The sequence below is a fragment of the Xylaria bambusicola genome (assembly GCF_022495145.1).
Source record: "Xylaria bambusicola strain CBS 139988 unplaced genomic scaffold F5B22scaffold_16, whole genome shotgun sequence".
In the NCBI taxonomy this organism is placed as follows: Eukaryota; Fungi; Ascomycota; class Sordariomycetes; order Xylariales; family Xylariaceae; genus Xylaria; species Xylaria bambusicola.
Window position 1 is genome coordinate 78,546 of NW_025953569.1, and position 21,094 is coordinate 99,639.

At 43.2% G+C, this 21,094-nt stretch overlaps 5 protein-coding genes across 5 annotated transcripts; 3 read left to right on the forward strand and 2 right to left on the reverse strand.

Annotated features, from left to right (window-relative positions):
- Positions 1-3,789: 3,789 nt before the first annotated feature.
- On the reverse strand, positions 3,790-6,465 carry F5B22DRAFT_105144 (HET-domain-containing protein). Its single transcript, XM_047968703.1, has 3 exons — positions 5,257-6,465; positions 4,983-5,207; positions 3,790-4,909 (listed from the first exon to the last, which is right to left on the reverse strand). The coding sequence occupies exons 1-3, from the start codon at positions 5,962-5,964 to the stop codon at positions 4,166-4,168; spliced, it is 1,677 nt and encodes a 558-aa protein (XP_047831547.1). The 5' UTR covers positions 5,965-6,465; the 3' UTR covers positions 3,790-4,165.
- A 1,547-nt stretch (positions 6,466-8,012) lies between these two features.
- Positions 8,013-10,243, forward strand: F5B22DRAFT_602988 (Mu homology domain-containing protein). Its single transcript, XM_047974707.1, has 3 exons — positions 8,013-8,550; positions 8,660-9,629; positions 9,694-10,243. Exons 1-3 carry the CDS (start codon positions 8,214-8,216, stop codon positions 9,698-9,700), a joined length of 1,314 nt encoding a protein of 437 aa, XP_047831548.1. The 5' UTR covers positions 8,013-8,213; the 3' UTR covers positions 9,701-10,243.
- A 539-nt stretch (positions 10,244-10,782) lies between these two features.
- Positions 10,783-12,296, forward strand: F5B22DRAFT_602990 (S-adenosyl-L-methionine-dependent methyltransferase). The gene has a single exon (XM_047974708.1). The coding sequence runs from the start codon at positions 11,328-11,330 to the stop codon at positions 12,039-12,041; it is 714 nt and encodes a 237-aa protein (XP_047831549.1). The 5' UTR covers positions 10,783-11,327; the 3' UTR covers positions 12,042-12,296.
- Positions 12,297-12,635: 339 nt separating this feature from the next.
- Positions 12,636-17,369, forward strand: F5B22DRAFT_602992 (uncharacterized protein). The gene is made up of 2 exons (XM_047974709.1): positions 12,636-15,615; positions 15,735-17,369. The coding sequence occupies exons 1-2, from the start codon at positions 13,110-13,112 to the stop codon at positions 17,240-17,242; spliced, it is 4,014 nt and encodes a 1,337-aa protein (XP_047831550.1). The 5' UTR covers positions 12,636-13,109; the 3' UTR covers positions 17,243-17,369.
- A 428-nt stretch (positions 17,370-17,797) lies between these two features.
- Positions 17,798-20,063, reverse strand: F5B22DRAFT_654653 (ammonium transporter; the record flags this gene model as incomplete). The annotated part of the gene is made up of 4 exons (XM_047979821.1): positions 17,798-18,778; positions 18,835-19,512; positions 19,590-19,909; positions 19,965-20,063. The coding sequence occupies 4 exons, from the start codon at positions 20,061-20,063 to the stop codon at positions 18,427-18,429; spliced, it is 1,449 nt and encodes a 482-aa protein (XP_047831551.1). The 3' UTR covers positions 17,798-18,426.
- Between the last annotated feature and the right edge of the window lie 1,031 nt (positions 20,064-21,094).

Below are 21,094 nucleotides of genomic sequence, written 5' to 3' on the forward strand. Positions count from 1 at the left end.
AATTTAATAAGTTAGAAATAATTAAAAATAAAATAGTAGAATAATAATAAATTATATTAAAATAATATATGGAATATTATAATAATAAGTATAAATTAATAACCTTTAAGGTTGGAGATTTAATTATATTATTAATAAAGAATATAAGGTTTTATTATAAAAAGTTAATACTTAAATATATAGGACCTTTTAGAATTATAGGTAAAGTTAATTTATAGGCGTATTATATTAATTTTTTATTATAATATATTTATTTTTATTCTATTTTTCTAGTTTAATTAATTAAGCTTTAGATTATTAAATATAAATATAGTTTACCTATATTAAACCTTAAAGATAATTTAAAAAAATAGAAGGTTAAAAATATAGTAAGTAAAATAATATATAATAAAGATTAGTATTATAAGGTTAAATGGAAAGGCTGGCCTTTTAAATATAATTAATAAGTATTATAATCTAATATTTTAGTGTTAAAGGTAGTTAAAGATTTTAAAAAACGATAAAGTTAAAGATAAAAGAAGAAAATTAAAAATAATAAATTAGGTATAAATTGAAACTATATCTAGTATTATTAATATAGGATATAAAATAAGCCTAATAGGATTTTAAAAATTTTAAACTAATTATAAAAAAAATAAAACTAATTATTTTAATATAAAAGGAATTAAACCTTTACTTTTAAAGTTAAAAAATTATTATACTTTATTATTAAACTATATATAAAATAAAGTTAAATTTAATAATTATTAAAATTAATAATATTATAAAGCTTTATTTGATTATAAATATTGCCCTATTGGGTATTATTATATTGCTTAATTATAAAAGTCTTTACTTTTATTATAAATAATAAAATAAAGGTATACTATATAATTAAACTAAAATCTTATAAATATATACGTAAAGAAATTATTTAAAAGTAGCTTTAATATTAAGCTGCATTTTATTTAAGTTAAAAACGTATATAAAAAGAATGTAAAGTAAAGTTATTTATAGCATTAATTGGAATAGGTATAATCATACTATAGGTAACGGATTATTATTTAATAATAATATAATTATAATTAAATAAATACTTTTATTTAAATATAAGTATAATATTATTATAATATATAATAAGTTTAAAATAAGTATAAAATAGCTTTATACCTTTTTATTAGCTTAATTATTAATTATATTAAAACGATTCTAATAAATTAAGAAAAGGTATAAATATAATTTAATAAAGTAGTATTAAACGGTTATAATATTAATGTAAAATTTAAATAAATTGGATTAAAGTTCTATTTTATTATTATTAATAGCTTATATATTATTAATAGTTATTTTAGGTATAAATATTTATTAATTCTATTTAAGAAGTTTAATAAAGCAAATAATTTTAAAAGTTATTATAAGTAAAAGTTAAATTTAAATAAATAATAATTTATATATAATATAGGTATAAAAATACTAATAGGTTTATATATTTAATATGCTTTAATATATTTATAATAATTAACGGAGTTAGATTTATTAAATAAATAACTAAATTTAAATAAAAGATTAAGGTTAAGCTAATATATATATTTAATATACTTAATATAATTATAATATATTAATATAAGTAGTATAGCTATAAGGTTAATATGTTTATTATAGCGCTAATTTTTTATCCTTATGGATTATTTATATTTCTTTTAGGGGTTTTTATTTTTAATATCTAAGTTACCCCTATAGTTTAAATAATTATTAGGTGGAGGGTTGGCGGATCTGCTGTAGCTTTAGCCCGAATTACCCTTTTCGTTATTATCGTTATTATCGTTATTGCCTGGTAGCAGTATTAGTAGTGCTGGTGGAACTGGTAATACTAGTAGTATTAGTGGTAGTAGCGTAGGTGCTTTATTATTAACGTATTCCTTATTTATATCCTTATTATGCTTAGATAACGGTAATAATAGTAACGTTTTACCTTTACTATTATGGGTAATATAGTTACTCTTTGGAGCTTAAGCCTTACCCTTACCCTTTTTACCCTTAAAAGGTATGATTTAAATAATAGTAATAATAATATAAATATAATAAAAAAAGAAAGGGAAATGAAGTAAAAATAGAAGCGATGTAATAGTTTTTAATTAAAACTAATTTTTAAAATTAGCAACAATTAAAGAAAAAAAAAAAGAAAATAAAAAGTTAATAAATAATTAATAGGAATATATATATAAATTCTATTATAAAGGTAATATATAGCATATATAATTTATAATATAAATATAAACTTAATATTTATATACCTTTACTATAATAACGCTTTATATAAATAAACTATATTAATACGTTTATTATAATATTTTATATTATATATTTATATAATTGGACTTTTTATTTTACATTTAATTAATAGATTAATTATATACTAGGTTAAGAATAACCTAATTAAGGAGAAAGGAGTAATTATTATATTATAGTATCCTAAGGCCCTTAAAGTATATATACTTTATATATATTATATACTCCTCCCGTATATGCTTCGAAGGAAATTCTTCCCTTCTTTAAGCTTTAATTTTATTAAATACCTATTATAAGACTGAAGAGATTTATAACATTATACCTGACCTTTAAGATTTAACCTACCCGTGATATATACCTTTACTTTTTAAATTTAAACTTATAGTTAAATATATATTAATTACTTTAAATAATAATAAAAGCTTTAAAAAAAAGTAATATATATATTTTTTAACTTAAAATAATAAGGTTAAATTAATTAAAATATAATTTATTAATTATATATATATATTAATAATATAATAATAATTAATATTAACCTTTTTTTTAATTATTTTAAAGCTTTAAAAATTATAAATATCCCTTTTAACTATTTTTATAATATTAATAAAATAAATATAAATTAAAATATTAATAATAATTATTAAATAGTTATTAACTTTATTTTATATTAAACTTTTAAAAAAGCTATTAAAAAAAGTAAATAAATTATTATTTTTAAAGTTATTAATATTATTAATAATACTTTATTATTATTAATAATTTAAAAGGGTATATAAATATAAAGTTAATAATTTTTAAATTAAAATTAAAGCTTATTTAAAGATTAATATTTTAAATATTTATTTAATAAATAAATTAATAATTTTATAATATTAAAATAATTATAAAACCTTTTTATACTTTATATTTAAAGCTATTATAATAATATATAATATATATTAATATATAATAGTTATAAATTATATATTAATAATAAGTTTTTTTAAATTTACCTTTTAAATAAGATTTAATTTTTATTTTATAAACTTTATTATAATTATATATTATAATTATTAAATATTAAATATTAAAATTTTTAATTTATTAAAAAAAAAGTTAAAAAATAAATTATAAAAAATACCTATAAGCTATTTAAAAATAAAACCTTTAAAAAGAAATATATTAATAATATATAAAGTTATATATAAAGATATAATAAAGCTAAATATATTAAAAAAAGTATAAAAAATAGTTAAAATATATTTAAAAAACTAATAAATATTATTATTTTTAAAATATAACTATAATATTTAAAAAAAAAGATATTATAAAGGTAATAATATTAATACTTATAGTTAAAGAATAATTTATTATACCTAATCTATTAAAAATAACTTTAAAAATTATAATTAAAATACCCTTTAAAAGTTAACAATTATAGATTAATATATAGAAATTAATTTAAACCTTCCTTTCGTTTAATAATCTATTATAAAGGTTATTTTCTATAAAGGCTAATAAGGCCTTTAATAAAAAGGTTAAAATTATTACATTTTTATAAATAAAAATTAAAGTGTTAAAAGCTAAACTTTAAAAAAATATTAAGGTTACGTAAAAATTAATTAAAATAGGTTCTAACGATAACTTCGTTCGTATAACGTATATATAAAAGGTAAAACGCAAATTACGCAATCGTCTAATATATATTAACGAAGCTGCCGATCGATACGTTCTAAAATATAAGGATACCGATACAAAAGAGGTTATTAAGGTCAGAAACAATAGATCTAATTGAAAACACCAAAAAAAGCATCGCGAATAACGTATTCGTTGAGAAAATCGCTTCAGAAGTTGGGTAATTAGTAGGCAGGGGGGGTGGTCGTGATAGGGGGTGGTCGTGAGGCAGGGTTTTTGCTTAGTCGTATAAACCCTGACTCTTGAGGTCAACCGTACGTGGATCACACCTACCAATGTGTTTCCAAAGCGGTTCCTCAGAGAGCGGAGAGATTGTCGATGAAAGTATCAATAACTCGCACTCCACCGTTCCAGTGACGGAAAATAGACCATACGGCATGAACATCATCCCACGTAGGGGTCCATCGCCGCCAGAGTCTATCCCACGAATCCATTTAAAGAACAGTCTGATGTTTCTCTCGGGGGAGCCGAAACCCCAAGTTTGGCTGTTGATTTCTGCAGTTCGGTCGTCAATACCTATATTCTGGCCACCGCCTTGCAGTTTGCATTTCGCCACAGGACCGTGTACTGTAAGTATCGGGCTGGGCTGTCTGGCCAGGGGTTCCATATAGTGGATGCTGGGCGTCACCTGCACGGTCTTTGTAGTTCTATTATCAGTATATGCGAATATACACATTGGCCTAAATTTCGGGTACGAATGGATCGCTCGTCCTTGGCTGTCCCAGTAATCGTGCTGGATGAGTCCTTGCCATCCAACCCAAGACCAGCTCGGGAGCTGGATAGAGTCGCTCCGTTTAGACTGCCTCCGAGTCATATCCTCAGCTGGTTGCCAAAGGAGAGACTTATCAAACATCGCAATGGGCAAGGCCCATAAAAACCCGTCGGGGAAGCAGACCGTGAATCGAGTCGTAATCCCCAAAAACGCATTCAACCCATCTTCAGGGAAAGTCAACGCTCTGGCATTCTTCGCTATATCAGTACTTCACGTGAGACAGATGTTTGGGTTAAGCTAGGTTAGAGGCTGTGATGCAACTTACATATTGGCGAACAGAGTCTAAGTATTGTTGCAGGGGCTTCGCTTCCAACGAACGCTTCCCAACAAATGGTGCTATGGTCGGGCTCGAAGGGCTTAGGGGGTTTCCTATGACGCCAGTCCACTCGTGCCAAACCGTGCCTGAACATTCCCAAAGCACAAATTGGTATAGAAATAACAATTTGCGTGGTGAAAGCAACATTTCCTGAAACGTCCATCCGCGGGAATACTGTCAAGTTTTAGCGGAAATCCTAACGCAATCTTGTTCTGCGCCCTACCCATGCCGTCCTTGTACGGTCTACATAGCTTGAATACTCCGGGCTCGCTATGAGCTGTGAGGTCACATTACGAGGCTCTGTGACCCCTTTGATGCCTCTGAGGCCATGATTGGCATCCCATCCGTTAGCAGCAACAATGGTGAGATATGCCCCCTCAAATATGTTGCCCATCAAACTCAATTGGGAGTGTTTGCTTTCTGCGTCATCCTGGCATATGCAGAAACGATCAACCCATAGATATCTCTCTCCTAGGAGACTGACAAGCTCCATTGCATGCCTGATGGTCTTGGGTACGATTATCTGGTCGGATCGTTTACCTAAGGCACCACGACGCCGAAGCATGTTCAAGTTGCTTCGCCTTGCTTCAGTCCCTTCGACATTACCCCATACGTAGCTCAAAGCAATGTAACGTTGTGCTTTTGCTGCCACGACACATGCATCTTGGACGTCAATGAGCCATGCTGGACCTCCAGGCATTACATGTGATCTTCGTCTCAGTGTTCGCCATCCAAGAAGCTGCTGGGAAGTGTCGGGGCCCTGAGAGGTATCAAGTCCCCGAGAGATGTCGGGCTTATAGGAATGGTCGGGTTCGGGAAATGAAGCTCTTCTACACCTTTCGCCATGTGTTGTAGCACACACATCTATCCAATTCCGGATTTTATCGAGATCGATCCATTCAGGGTCAACGTCAACTTGGTGTGAGGGCATATTCGTCGTGCTTGCAAAGTCAAATAACCTCTTCCAACAGAAGAAAAAATACGGTACATACTTATCCAGAGCGCCTAATAATGATACAAGGCTTCATTCAGTAGACAAACTGTCGGCTGCAGGGCGGTCGGAAAAGGCAGAATGAGGAGAGGGGGGTATCACAGCGTATCATCGTATGCTACCCTTTCAGAGTCTGAATCGAGGGCGTGGTAAATGGCTGCTTCTGGTCAGAAATTTCCTATATATAGTGCAGTGCAGTCTCGTCTTATTTTCATGTCGTCCATGTTGTCGGGTCATCAATGCTATCATCGAGTTTAAGGCAACATGACATTATCTGAATATGACAACTAGAATCGTGGTACTGATACAGATAAAAAAGGACCCCTAGCTGTGGTCATCCGAGAAATTGAGTGCCGCCGCTCTCGCCCAGTCCTCGACCTGTTTGACTTCAATAGGTCAGTTCGACATCCTTACTAGAGACTTGAAAATTTGAAAAGATTAGATGCGTGCGCCCTGAATTATAGCACTTGTCATCGAACTCTCGGTCGAATTGTTTAGAGATGGCATTCAGCCCCCAACTTCTTCCCGATAGGGTTTAATAGTTGCGGTCAATCAATCGGTCAGTCATTACTCGGGGTGGTGAGAGGCGGCAGGATGGAAACGAAAAGGCGAGAGGAATGAAATCAAGAAAAAGGGAAACCAATGATGTGGTGGCGAATCTAGCGTTGTAGTCGAAGAGTTATGCTTCTAAATCAGATTCCATCTCCGCCTCTTTTATCAAACTGTCATAAGCTCGGCGTAGTGGATGGAAAGATCAACGAGGAATGTTGCAGCGGTGGCGTGGACAGCTTGTCCTGTCCATCAGCCGCATCTTGAATTTCCTACCCGCGAACATACACAACGGACATTGGAGCTCAAGATGTAGTTATGTAGATTACACATTGCGCGACTTCATGGTACTATTCATTCGATTCAAAGGTTGACTTACGCCAACTGTTAAAAATGACTAGAATTTATCCAAGTGTTGGCGTACAATATTCTACTGATGATACTTGTCAGATTTGTCTATTTGTTGATGTGCAGATGCTGTCTGACATCGTTAAATTGAATCATCTCTGTCTCCCGCGAGCAGCAATAGTATTGAGCAGTTTGACACCGCTCCTCTGGTGAGTGTTAAAAATGCAGTGCAATCCGGTACGACCGCACATACCACACCAAACCACACATAACACACAACAGCACTCCTCTGGCAGAGGCTAAAAAAGCAGTGAAATTCGCCGCACACCGCTACATGGACTGTGTCGATACAATTGAGTGTACCTACTGTTGCTGTAGTTATTGCACCTTCGAGAAGATTAGAAAAGCAGTGCAAAGTCAGGGGTACAGAAGAATGTCATCAAACTCGTCGTTATATGTAACATCGAAGCTCGAGTATAAAAAACGCTGGTGATGGCCTGGAATTGAGGCTGATTCTGGTTTCTTGGCCTTGCTGTAGCTCCCTTGTAGAGAAGGGGCACTTCGACCTCGTTTTGCGGCCATTGACCTGAAGATACCTATATAGTTGGCATCACAGCGAACCAGCGTTTCAAACGTAGAGATATTTATCATCGATATCATCAAAGTTTCTATAGCTCTTCAATGTCAAGAGGCCCAGGTAGGTCCAACGGCCGGAGTGTTGCACCATGGATTTGCCGCTTAGCGTAACGCACCCCACGGGGGAACACCTAACATTGTGCATGTCGGTCTGGACAGCGCACTCCCCGTCTGTAGGTATACTATGATTCCAGACTAGTTTGGACACCTTATCCTATATATCTATCTATCTAAATACTGTGTGAATGACTTCCTTCTCGAGAATTCGTCGTGTTAACAGATATTTCTCGATTGCTGGCGGAGTTAAGACGCGCTGTAATGAAAGCGATATGGGGCATTTTCAATTAAGACAGGGGAGGGTAACCCACCTGTATAGGTGACTATACCCACTAAGGTTAGCATAGGTAGGTATCGGTAGCTGCGGTGCACCCATTGCTCCTGTGGGTAGGGGGTAGGCTCCTCCCTATCACCAAACCACCAAACCACCAAGGCCAGACCAGGACAGCACGCATGGGCGCGACGTCGTAATGGCGATGGCATGGCCGTAAAATAGACTCAGACACCGACCCGACATCCGAATCAGAATCGGAATTATAAACCCACCCCAGCTTTGCCGTGCCCGATCAAGAGCCCGCGTCCATCTCAACGTCGGCGCCATGTTGTCCGGCATCCTGATATTCAACCAGAAGGGCGAGAACCTCATCTTCCGCGCCTTTCGCAACGACTGCCGCCCTCGCCTCGCCGATGTCTTCCGCATCCAGGTCATCTCGAACCCTCAAGTCCGCTCGCCCATCCTGACCCTCGGCAGCACCACCTTCAGCCATGTCAAGCACGAGAACATCTACCTCGTCGCCATCACCAAGAGCAATGCCAATGCCGCCCTAGTCTTCGAGTTCCTCTACCGCCTCATCCAGCTGGGCCGTGGCTACTTTGCCAAGTTCGACGAGGAGGCTGTTAAGAACAACTTTGTCCTCGTCTACGAGCTGCTCGATGGTATTGCCCACCTCTGTCTACCTACCTATCCATTCACCTATCTACCTACTATCGACCGACCCCTCTGTGAACAGCTCTTGCTAATCTTGCGCCTATTGAAAACGTCTAGAAATCATCGACTTCGGATATCCCCAAAACACCGAGACCGACACCTTAAAGATGTACATCACCACTGAGGGTGTCAAGTCCGAACGTGCCCCCGAAGACTCCGCCAAGATCACCATGCAGGCCACTGGTGCGCTATCGTGGAGGAAAGCCGACGTGAAATACCGGAAAAACGAAGCCTTCGTCGACGTTATCGAGGATGTCAACCTACTCATGTCGGCGACTGGTGCCGTGCTTCGCGCCGACGTCAATGGTCAGATCATCATGCGCGCCTATCTATCCGGCACCCCGGAATGCAAGTTTGGACTCAATGATCGTCTATTGTTGGATCAGGATGGTCTCCAGTCGCTGCCCAGTGGCAATAGACTGGGCACGAAAGCCACCAAAGCAGCTGCAGGAAGTGTCACCCTCGAGGACTGCCAGTTTCACCAGTGCGTGAAACTTGGCAAGTTTGACTCGGACCGTATCATATCATTCGTTCCTCCGGATGGCGAGTTTGAGCTCATGCGCTACCGAGCTACCGAAAATGTCAACTTGCCATTCAAGGTGCACGCTATAGTGAACGAAGTTGGAAAAACGAAAGTCGAGTATAGTATAGGACTTAAGGCCAACTTCGGCAGCAAGCTGTTCGCCACCAACGTCGTCGTCCGAATCCCCACGCCTCTTAACACCGCCCGGATTACCGAACGCTGCACACAGGGCAAAGCAAAATATGAGCCCAGTGAAAATCATATCGTCTGGAAGATTGGTCGTTTTACGGGCCAAAGCGAATTTGTTCTGAGCGCCGAAGCCGAGCTCACGAGCATGACGAATCAAAAAGCCTGGTCAAGGCCGCCTCTTAGTTTGAGCTTTAGCCTTTTGATGTTTACAAGCTCTGGGCTTTTAGTACGGTATCTAAAGGTATTCGAGAAGAGTAACTACCCCAGCGTAAAATGGGTGCGGTATATGACGAGGGCTGGTTCATATGAAATACGGTAAGTTGATGTTATCTGTATCAACCTCGTACTATCAACTTAAGAATGCTAAAGACTGCGACAGATTTTAAGGGCTATGCAGACTTAATCGCCGGCGAACTACAGAGACGGACATGATGAATCACTCCACTGGTCCGGCAGTTCACAGTAGTCTGCAAACACCAATTCCGCAGCGCTGTTGATGGAGAGAGGTTACGACAGAGAATGCTCGAATCCAATCTAATGCCATGCCATTAGACTAACGTTATGCAGATGTGATCACTCAGATGATCACTTGCGAGAACGCACCATTACTGAAATCGTGGTAGAGGTATTCGGCTCAACGCGTCAGGACTTGTAGTTGCTGTTCGATTCCACTCAGGATAACGCCACGGCAAGCCCTAAGATGTGCAGAGTTAGCTGGATGGTACAATCACCGTACTGTCGATGACATATCATCGAGATTGGAAATCGAATACAGATATGGCTTGCAGGTATTTTCGGACACTTAAATACATCTAGCAATCGCTTGCATGAATGGCAGACTTGACTAGGTTAGGTTATGAGTGCAATGATGGCCAAGTGTCAACTGATTGCTCAGAATAAGATATGACTTAATACGAATAATCTACAAATCTGATCGTGAAAGACGTGACACTCTCTTCCTACCTTTTCAATTCAGCCATAACCCCCAATGGAGCGTCTCATAAAAAAGCAAGGGTTATACCCATCATTTCTAGCTACCGAAGAAGATTTACAGATGTACTATAAACCAATGGCAATGGCAACGCCAGGAAAAGCACCAAAACTAACAGCCTGGGGCAGGATATGTCAACACTACAAACACATAGGTAGCGGAACGCCGCTTTCTGCGCAGTCGACTTTCCGAAGCGCTGAGGAAGATGGGGCGGTCGAGCGATCCGGGTACATCTATGCCGATACAGATACCCAAATACCGGCATCGCGTGGTACAGGCCGACCGGAACGAGATCGCGAAGCCGGAGCGGAGGCCGGAGATCCACATGGCGTAAGCGAGCGTTGGGACACGATGAGACTTACTGCGATCAGGTGTAATGGGTTTTAACTAGATGATAGCTGAACTTGAATTTGATAGATAGATAGGCACGGTGCCAAATTTTATGGTTTGACGAGCATTCACACTCCTCATGCCCGTGGAAATAGAAATATTATATGGAATGTGTCGGTGTCACACACCATCTTGAATACCCGGATTCAGCCAGCGTCATCTTAAAAAACGCTACACACCATCAAGATCGTTCTCTTAACCCCTTAGATCTAAGGCTGGAAGCCTATAATCTGGATAGAAATATCTTGTCTTGGTCTTGAGCTCTTTTGCGCAATGCTATCTACCTACTTAGTCGAACAAACAAGCTATGTAAATTTTTGGAAAAGCCGCCCCCACCGTACCCATCTCGCAAGAGTCTAGGTAGTTTTTCTCAATTGAAAGAATCTTTATACCATTTTCGTCATCCATTCAGCTATTGAGTATACTCTTCCACCCCATTGAGCGAGGTTCTAGCCTTATAGCTCCGGCCGCCGGGTATCGCCAACCTTACCACATATTGAAGCATCGCACTTTGACACTAAGACCTGCTCATTGCCTTTAACTTACCAAGGCACTGACAACATCATCTCATAAGACGTACCCTCCAGTCATCCTTGAGTTTACCCTTATTTCACCTGTCCTAGACCTCCAAAATGGCCGCAGACTTCGAAAAGCAAAGCTACTGGCATTCGCGGTTCACATCGGAAACAGCATTCGAATGGCTCGTGCCGTCGACGGCGTTCATCCCGTTCATAGAGCCGTATCTAAACCCGCTCGTATCAGATCCATATCTAAATCCCCCTTCCTCTTCCTCTTCCCATTCCCCTGAACATTCTTTATCGAAAAGGAGGCGGATTCTGCACCTCGGCTCGGGAACAAGTGACCTGCACATCCGGCTGCGCGAAAAAGGGTACACCGACGTGACGAACGTAGATTACGAGCCGTTGGCGCTCGACCGCGGCCGGGAGATGGAAGAATGGGCCTTCGGGGATGTAATCATGAAATACGTCGTTGCCGATGTCACCGCCCCGTTTCGCTTACTCACGACGCAAGACTTACCTATACACGATGGATTAAACGAATATGAGGGCGAGGGATTCGATATCGTGCTAGACAAAAGCACGGCCGACGCCGTAGCTTGTGCCTGCGACGAAGCTGTCTTGGCCATGGCGCGGTGGGTGCGGGCGGGTCTGAGGGATCGAGATGGCGCCGTGTGGATCTCGCTGAGTTATTCCGCTGTGAGGTTTGCGGTAGAGGATCTGCCGTTCGAGGTCCGGGTCATTGGGAAGATAGCCACGCCGAAGGAGAGAGGGACGGATCCGGATGTGTTTATTTGGTGTTATTTACTCCGGCCGAGGGTGGGTTGAGAATAAATATAGCTGGATGTACTTATGTGTTGAGTCCCGCGGGTTTACATAACACCGACATATATTGCAATGCGAACTCTTTGACCTAAGGTGAACTTGACTTGAAGCCAAGATATCGATACAAGGTGTTTCAACAAATAGCTTAATGCAAGTAGTAGTAGTACCATATGAATGCGAATATACTTACTTGATCAGACCTACTGTTGGATCTGTGTTGGATGAGTCTGGTCATGAATCCATCGGCGATGATGTAATGTGCCGAGCTCCGAGCTATGAGCTATGCCAGCTCAGCTCGCCCGGGACTTTACTGGAGAGCTGCCATAGAAGCTGTCGACACGTTGCCGGTAGCCGGTAGCTGGGGGCCCGTAGCGCTGAGTTAGTGAACTGTTAGTGGACTGTTGGTGGATTAGAGGGTGGAGTTGACAGGAACTGCCCTGGAGCCTCCCGCCAGACTCCCGCCGAGCCCGCCTAGCTCTGCTCAGTACCCGCCCTCGCCCGCCCTGCATCCGCCTAGAACGTGGCCATGGGGTGTTTCAACAGAAATACGGCACACAGGGGATGGGATCCACCAAGACTGTTATAATTACTGATCTTATTGCGGCATCGGGCCACTAATCGTTGACCCTCCACTAAACCCATGTAGCCCATGATTCTGAATGACCTCATCGCAGTCTCGTGCGACACCTCCGCACTTGCTTGTGCCGTCTGGACCTCCGACTATCGTCAAGTTCGACTGGCTCGACTGGCTATCCCGTACCTGTCGTACGTGTCCCTTGTCGGTCCTTGTCGGTCCTTGACTTGCGTGAAAACCTGCTCTTGATGCAACAGAAACTTTCATATAGTGGGCTGAGTGTCCCACGTATCCTCCGCAATGTCACATAACACTTAATGTTTGTCTGGTGAACGCTCTCTCGAGCACGCCGTATTTCTGAGTAAGGATAGGTGTTTCGTCTTATCATTGGCCTTAATCATCATCACAATCACTGGCCTTCGTCCACTCGTAGCCACTGGGACGAACAAGTTCGATTGGGGGTGATACCGCGCTTGTATCACCAATGCGGTACCAACATGTCGGACCAAGATGCCTTCGATCAAAGTGATGCCGCACCACGCAGGGTCTACGGAGGACCTCACAGCGGAAAACACCCTATCCCGACGGTACAGGGATACAGGCAGCACCGGAAAGAGCTAGGTGATCAAGTCCAGGAAGAAGAACAAGCCCAACGAGGCCCAGAGGATGATTCGAAAACGAAGAGAGCCTTCCGCTCGGCTAAAGCCATCTTCAAAGACGAGGATGCTGAGTATCAAAAGAACAGTCACGACCCATATCCTTCCGCTAACCTCAGCAACGCCGAGTCCGAGTTCAAAGCTACGTCTAATGAGGACACTGCCCAAACCCAGAAAACAGGGCCGTCGTCTTCAGACCAAGATTCACGACAAACTGCTGAAAGAGATGCGGGGAAGCATGGAAAGCGCAAGGGCAATGCTGATGAGAAATCAGCGACTGAGGCTGCTGCAGGGACATCTGATCCGAGAGAGAAACGGAAAGCGATGAAGAAGAAGCAGAGGCAGGGCGAAGGCAGAGAGGTTACTGACCCGGTAACACATCTGCCCATCGTCATTCACGACCAGACCGGAAAAGATCTTGATTCCGTACCCGAAAACGAGCCTGAACCCGGAACACATCACACTACGGCCAGTGGCCCCGCGGGTGCTTCCAAGTCGGAGGAAAAATTACGAACGGAGCAAGACACAGTTCAACGAGTTCACAACGGCATGATCCGTGTTTTCCCACCGCCAGACTTCGAGAGCACAAAGCAGGAGCTCGCTGTCATTTACAAGAACGCCGTCTATACTGGCTTATCCATAATCGTTGCGCTTGTAACTTTCTTTTTCATCCTACCTGTACCCTTCGCTCATAATAAAGGTCCTGAACTTTCCGATACCAACAGTCACGGGCTCCCTTCCTTTTCAACGTTATTGAGTTTTACTGTGTTCTTGGGGCTCGGGGCGGCAACTGTTGTAGGAATGGGTCAATGGGTAAATAAAAAGACTAGCGAGATATTTGAAGATGAAACTTGGGATGCTTCACTCAGGCAGGAACAGGCCATTGTTAAGAGCGACGAAGAATTGCCCGAGTCTGCACATTGGCTCAACAGCTTCATCGGCTCCATTTGGCCTCTAGTCAACCCAGACCTTTTCACCTCTCTCGTGGACCAGATCGAGGATGTTATGCAGGCATCTCTCCCGAAAGCTATCAAAATGGTGAGCGTGGATGATATGGGCCAAGGAAGTGAAAGCGTACGTATTCTTGGCGTGCGGTGGTTACCAACTGGTGCAGCAAGTCAAAGCGTCGGATCGGACGGGCAATTGCACAAGGGCAACGATGCCTCCGAAAGTGATCGGACTGATCCTGGGAACTCACAAGAGGTAAATAGTGAAGACCACAGCAACGACGATTCAAAAGTTTCGAGAAATAATGAGAGTTCACAGCAGCAGGAACAGGATGAGGCTACCCTGCGCGAAGGCATGGAGGCGGAAGAAGGGGACTTCGTCAACCTAGAACTCGCCCTCGCTTATCGAAGCCGCAGTTCTAGCAAGTCCTTCCGAACCAAAGCGAAGAATGCGCACCTGTACCTCAAATTCTATCTTCCGGGTGGTATATGCGTCCCAGTATGGGTCGAGCTTCGAGGCATCGTTATGACGCTTCGACTTCGGCTTCAACTTACTCCCGACCCCCCTTTCATTGAACTGTGCACCATGACATTCCTTGGCCAGCCGAAGGCAAGCATCTCGTGCATGCCATTATCCAAACATAGCTTCAGCTTAACAGATGTTCCTCTCATCTCGTCTTTCGTCAATTCTGCCATTGATGCTGCCCTGGCTGAATATGTTGCTCCGAAGAGCCTGACTTTGAATCTGAAGGATATGCTGGTTGGCGAGGACTTCAAGAAAGACACAACTGCTGTTGGTGTGGTTTGGATCTTCATCAAACGCGCAAGCGGCTTCAAGCAAGGTGATGCTGGCATCGGTCCTATCCAAGGTAGCAGCGATGCCTACGTCACTGTTTCTTGGGGGAAATTCGGTAAAGCCGTGGCCTCGACGCGTATTGCGATTGGCGAGAACGAACCTAGTTGGCATGAATATGCCAGCATACTTGTTACGCCGGAAGAGGTCAATGCCGACGAGAAACTGCGATTGCAACTCTGGGACTCGGATAAATGGACGGCAGACGACGATCTAGGGCGGGTGGAAGTAGACTTGAAGGACCTCATGCACAAGCCAGAGACACTTAATAAGATGCAGAGCCGAGAGGATGGCTTTAGTGGCGAGAATGTTGAGGAGGATATGCCTGGCTCCCTGGTCTGGTCGGTTGGGTACTTCACTAAAACACGAATCACGAAACAGCAGCTCGAGGCGCAAACTTTTAATGAGAGTATACGGACGAAGGATGAACTTAAGAGACATGTCTCCGTGACTGCCGAGAGGAAGCTGAGAGAAGCCAACAAGCCTCCAGATGATGAAGAAGTCAAGCAACAGAAGACACAAGATTATCATGAGCTTGAAAACTCCAGTAAGTCAGAGTTACAGGGGACGCTGTTCACGGGGTGTACTATATTATTCTGATTCTTTAATTCTAATATCGGAACACTACTTGACGAAGAACATGTGGGACTAACCAGGACATTCTAGTGATTGTGTCGGCGCCTCCCAGCACCGAGTTTATCTCGGGCGTTCTCAGCGTACAAATACACAATATTACAGGGCTTGAGATTCGAAAACTTCAAAAGGAAGATAAGAACGACGCTGGCGATCAAGAAGATGAGGCCGAACATGCTGATGATATGCCCAACAGCTACTGCACTATCATTCTAAACCACAAAAAGATCTTCAAGACTCGCACGAAGCCGAAAAACTCCAAGCCATTCTTTAATGCCGGTACAGAGAGATTTATTCGTGACTGGCGTGCCACCGAAGTCATCGTCAGTGTGCGCGATGCGCGGGAAAGAGAAGATGATGCCCTGATAGGATTGGTGTATCTCCCACTTTCAAAAATATTCAAAGACCGAAGTCAGGTAATGGGCAACTATTCACTCGTGGGAGGCGTGGGGTTCGGTAAAGCACGAATCAGCATGGTCTGGCGAAGTGTGAATGTCAAACTCCCTCCTCAAATAAGTGGGTGGGACTACGGTACTCTACAAATTCGAGGGCCAGTGAGACCGAAAAGCGATTTCGACAATGGACTTACCAGTCACCGAATCAAAATCAGGACAAACACTGGGCGGATCAAGTTGTATCCTAGCGATGGAGCATGGAAAGGAAAAGGGGGCAAAGAACCCCAGGACGCATTCTTGGCTGTCCGAAAGCGATACTCGTCAGCAATGGTCGTTGAATTTCGCCAGTCGTCACTCGGGTCTGACAAGACATCTGCTTTTGCGGTTCTCTGGCTGCATGAGCTTCGAGACGAGGAGGATGAGACAAAATGCCTGAAAGTTTGGAAAGGCAACAAAAAAAGCTTTCACAGGGCGCAGACATGCTGTGAATTCGACGGATCGGGCAGCAAAGACGAATTACTCGGCGAGATCGAGGTGAACGTGCGTTTCTGGCGTGGATTATCGGGGTATCACAAGAGTTATGCGGCGCGGTCGAAGAACGAAGACATGAGGAACGTGATGGAGTGTCTGGACACGATCTCAGACGAAGGGTTAGAAGGGGACATCGACGACGACACAGATTCCGAGACAGATTCGACAGGTAACGAGGGAGAAAACAACGACGACACGCGTCGGAAGAAGCTACGAATGCACACCAACGATGATTCAACGCCCTCCTCCACAGACGACGAAGACGACGGCAAAGGATCGTCAGCGTCATCTTCATCTACGAATCTTTCGCTCTCGGATTTCAAAAAGGTAAAGAATATCTTCCGGAACCCAGTCGACGGGGTCACGGAGGCGGCGACCAGCGTCCTCGCGCCGGGACATAACGACTCGGAAGACGGGACGAGAGGGCTCAGGGGCCAGATGCGCGATTACAAGGACCATTATAAACAGCTGCATCGCAAGCATCGCGGCATCATGCAGTGGCGTGCGGCGAGAGAGGTCAATCATATCGGGGGCAAGGTCACGAGACTTAAAGGGAATGTTGGTGGGCTGTTTAGGCATGATGATAAGGATGGTGGGATTGAGACTGAGGTTTAAATTGGGGGTGTGGGAGTTGTGAGGATGGAGATGGCTGTATGATGATGTTATGGATAGCGGGAATGGTCGTGTAGTATATTGTAGTATCTAATCAAGTTTACTTATGCCTTGACTTTGGACGTAGACATCCGCGCGTTCGGCGACTGGCTGGTGGTAAAAGTGAGTGAGTGAGTGCCGCGCCCTTTATCGCGTACTTAGCGCGTCACTTCTTCCATTTGAGGTTATTCCCGCGCAGCAGTCAAATTACATTTACGTAATACCATACCATCCCATGCCATCCCACCCTCAAACCACCAAGCGAACCATTCGACTCGGCCAACCCTGTCTCGTTTCCACTCACTTTCACACTGCCGGCATACAATCGTCTAATTATAAATACACGATCACGGGATGGCGTGCGTTACCCGTTGCGGCATTTGGGATTTGGCGTGGCGTGGAAAGGAGCATGGATGGGCAGGACGGGAAGGGAAGGAAGGGAAGGAAGGAGGCAAAGAGAAGACAAACTTTTACGTAAATGCCGCGACAATTACATCACGCACGGTCTAATTAAACTTTAACGCGCTTGGGAAAGAGCCTCAACCGTTTTAGGTACTTGCCTAGTCCTCTGTCCGACTACATCTCATCTTCTCTGAATTATTTTGTTTCGTGTCGTTGTCGGGTATCATCGCCCATCGTCGCGCCGTCGCTGTTGTCTCCAGTGTCAAGTGCGTTGCTCTGGTTTGCGCCATTAGCACAGATGATGGTTGCCTTGACGATTGAATCAATTCCTCAGTCTCGCTCGCCTGTCTGGCATGCGCATGAGATCTGGTTTCACTTCCATGTGGCAGGGCAATCATGTCTGAGACGGAGTGGTTGCTACTGCGACTCGGTTGAAGAGTGAGGACATTGCTCGAGCTGATGAACTTGGATGTGACACAAGCTAAGCTACTCTCGTCGTAGGTAGGTCGTTATGATTCACGAGAGGCAAGCAGCATGGATGGTGTGATCAAATGATTGTGTGTGTCTGTCTAACTGCAACTTTGTTCAGGGTTTGGTATAATTGACTACAGGTATTATGCGAGATTTATATTGACACTTTGGGGCATTGCCCGCAACAAAAAAACAAGTGGTATATCCTCTAATCTTCACGCCGAGAAGATCGAACAACATCAAAAAACATTTTCTACTCGTCCGTGGTTGTGGAATTAGACCATGGTTTCGGGAGTCTTCTCCGGGACACTGCCCTTCGAAGAGCCGGTACGCTCGTTCTCGCTATGCGAAGTCATGATGTCACTGGTGTGTCGCTGCAGCTCGACGTAGTCGTACGCGAACTCGCCGAGCTGAATGTCATCGATGCCGATGTCCTCCTCCTCAGGCTTGACGCGGAGGCTCAGGCCAGGAATCAAGTTCATCAAGAATAGAATGACGCAGGTCAGGACGAACGAGTACGAGAAACCAGCAACTGAATCGGCGAGCTGGTAAGCGAGTTGGATGTAGTTGTGGTTGATCCAGCCACCGGGGATGACGGAGAACCCATCGAGCGCTGCTATGTAGTCACTAACGGGGCGCATTAGTCTAACATGTTGCTATAGTAGGAGAGTCGGAATACTTACGCGGCAAAAAGCCCAGTGAGTAGGTTTCCAATGATACCACCGATACCGTGCACTGCGAAGATATCAAGGGCATCATCAGCGCCAATGAGGAACTTGACTTTCGTGGCGATGTTGCAGCCGATTCCACCGACGACGCCGAAAATGACGGCGGCCCAAGGGGCAACAAAACCAGAGGCTGGTGTGATAGCCACGAGGCCGGAGATGGCGCCTGAGCAAAAACCGACGACGGACCACTTCTTCTCGAGACGGTAGTCAAGGAGGGTCCAGGTTATAGCTCCGACGGAAGCGGCAATGTGGGTGACAATGCAGGCCATGATGGCACGAAGATTGGACGCGAGGGCAGAGCCACCGTTAAAGCCGAACCATCCGACCCAGAGGAAAACGGTGCCGAGCACGATGTGCGTTACATTGTGAGGTCGGTATGGAAGACCTGCAGACTTGGCGTATCCGGTGCGCTTGCCTAGCATGATGGAGAAAGCGAGAGCTGCAGCGCCAGAAGAGATGTGCACTGGTGTGCCACCAGCGAAGTCGAGACCGCCGAGCTTGAACGACCATCCGTTCGGGTTCCAGGTCCAAGAGGCGATAGGGTCGTATACAATCGTAGACCAGACGAAAATGAAGACGATGCAAGGTAGGATGCGCGCACGATCAACAGCCGCACCAATAGCGAGGGCAGGACTTAATGTTCTTGTTAGTATCTCCACTACAGTTCGCCCTGATGTACACCACCATCGAGGGAGGGTGCAGCTACTCACGTAATGGCAGCGAACATGCCCTGGAACAGGCAGAACATAAGATCAGGGAGCTTAGGGGTTGCTACGGAAGGCTGAGCGAGCGTCTTCATTAATCCAAAGTTACTCAGGTCTCCGATGAACGCGCTGCCGGTGTGCGAAAAGGCCAAGCTGTAGCCCCAGAAGAACCACTGGAAAGACACCACTGCGACCGACAACATGGATAGCATGATGAGCGAGAGGGCGGACTTGCGTCGAGCAAGTCCCGAGTAGAAGAAGCCGACGCCCGGTATCATGAGAAGCACGAGTGCCGATGATGAGAGGATCCAGGCAAAGTCACCACTCTAGTTGTTTACAAGTCAGCGTCGACCATATCAGATCTTTGTCCGTTTGTCGTACCTCGTAGAACACGTTCAGGTTGCTCTCACCCGTGGAATATCCAGGGTCGGCTACACCTGTGATGCCATTGTATGGGACGACATCCACACTGCCAGACATCTTGACGGATAGTTGTCGTCAATTTTTCCCCGATGGAATGGTTGTCGGAGGAAGCGGGATGAGGGGAGGGACCACCGGATAAGACAGCACAACACACGTCTTAGGCGTGGGTGTGCGACTGTGTGGGGTGGGTGTTATATCTCCAATGAAGGGATAAACGGGGAAAGATGAAAAAATACAATAGCAGTTGATGAAAGGGAAGGGAGTGAAAGGATCATGGGAGTCTTACGAGGGGGGGCCCGGGCATGTCTAAATAGTGTACAAACTCACTGCACTACGGGCAAGACAAGGCAAGACAGGGAAAAACACATTAGGTATACCAATGTCCCCCCAATGGATAAGACGGGGCTCCGCACCTCATGCCTGTGGGCGATGGGATTGTATTGGTATGGAGTCGTGTATAATGATCATGGTGGTACATTGATCCTTTATCCCTTATGTTGTGTTAGGTAGCTGTTAGATGTACCTACGCTGAATGGTATGCAGGCCATGCATTTGATGAAATCCTTCAGGTACAATATCACGCCCGATACCACCCTTGGCCCTAGACCCCCTTGTGATGCGACGGGAAGGGGGATAAGCAATTCAGCTGAGCTTGGGACTAAAATGGTACGCCACGCTACTGTAACTACACCATATAGTTAATGATAAAGAGCAGATGAAGGGAGATATCTCGATATAATTACTCGTGAGCTAGACACATCTGAATTAGTAAACCCTTATAATCGCTAGGTTAGAAAAGACGAGGTTTCGCGGCCCCAAACAGCACTCTTCGATTTGACAAGTCAGTGAACATTCAGCTACCTACGGTAGTACATTCATAAGAATACCTACCTATGAATTTGCGAATGAAATGTTTACACAACATGGGGTACATACTTAACAATGAGATTACAGTACTTGTGTACATATACCTACCTACTGCCCGTCGCCTCGTTTGATCAGAATGTCTCGCGGCCACTACATTAGTTTCGCTTGGCGTTCTCGATGTGGTCAACAGGGATGGAAGGATCATAAGTAAAGCGGGCTGC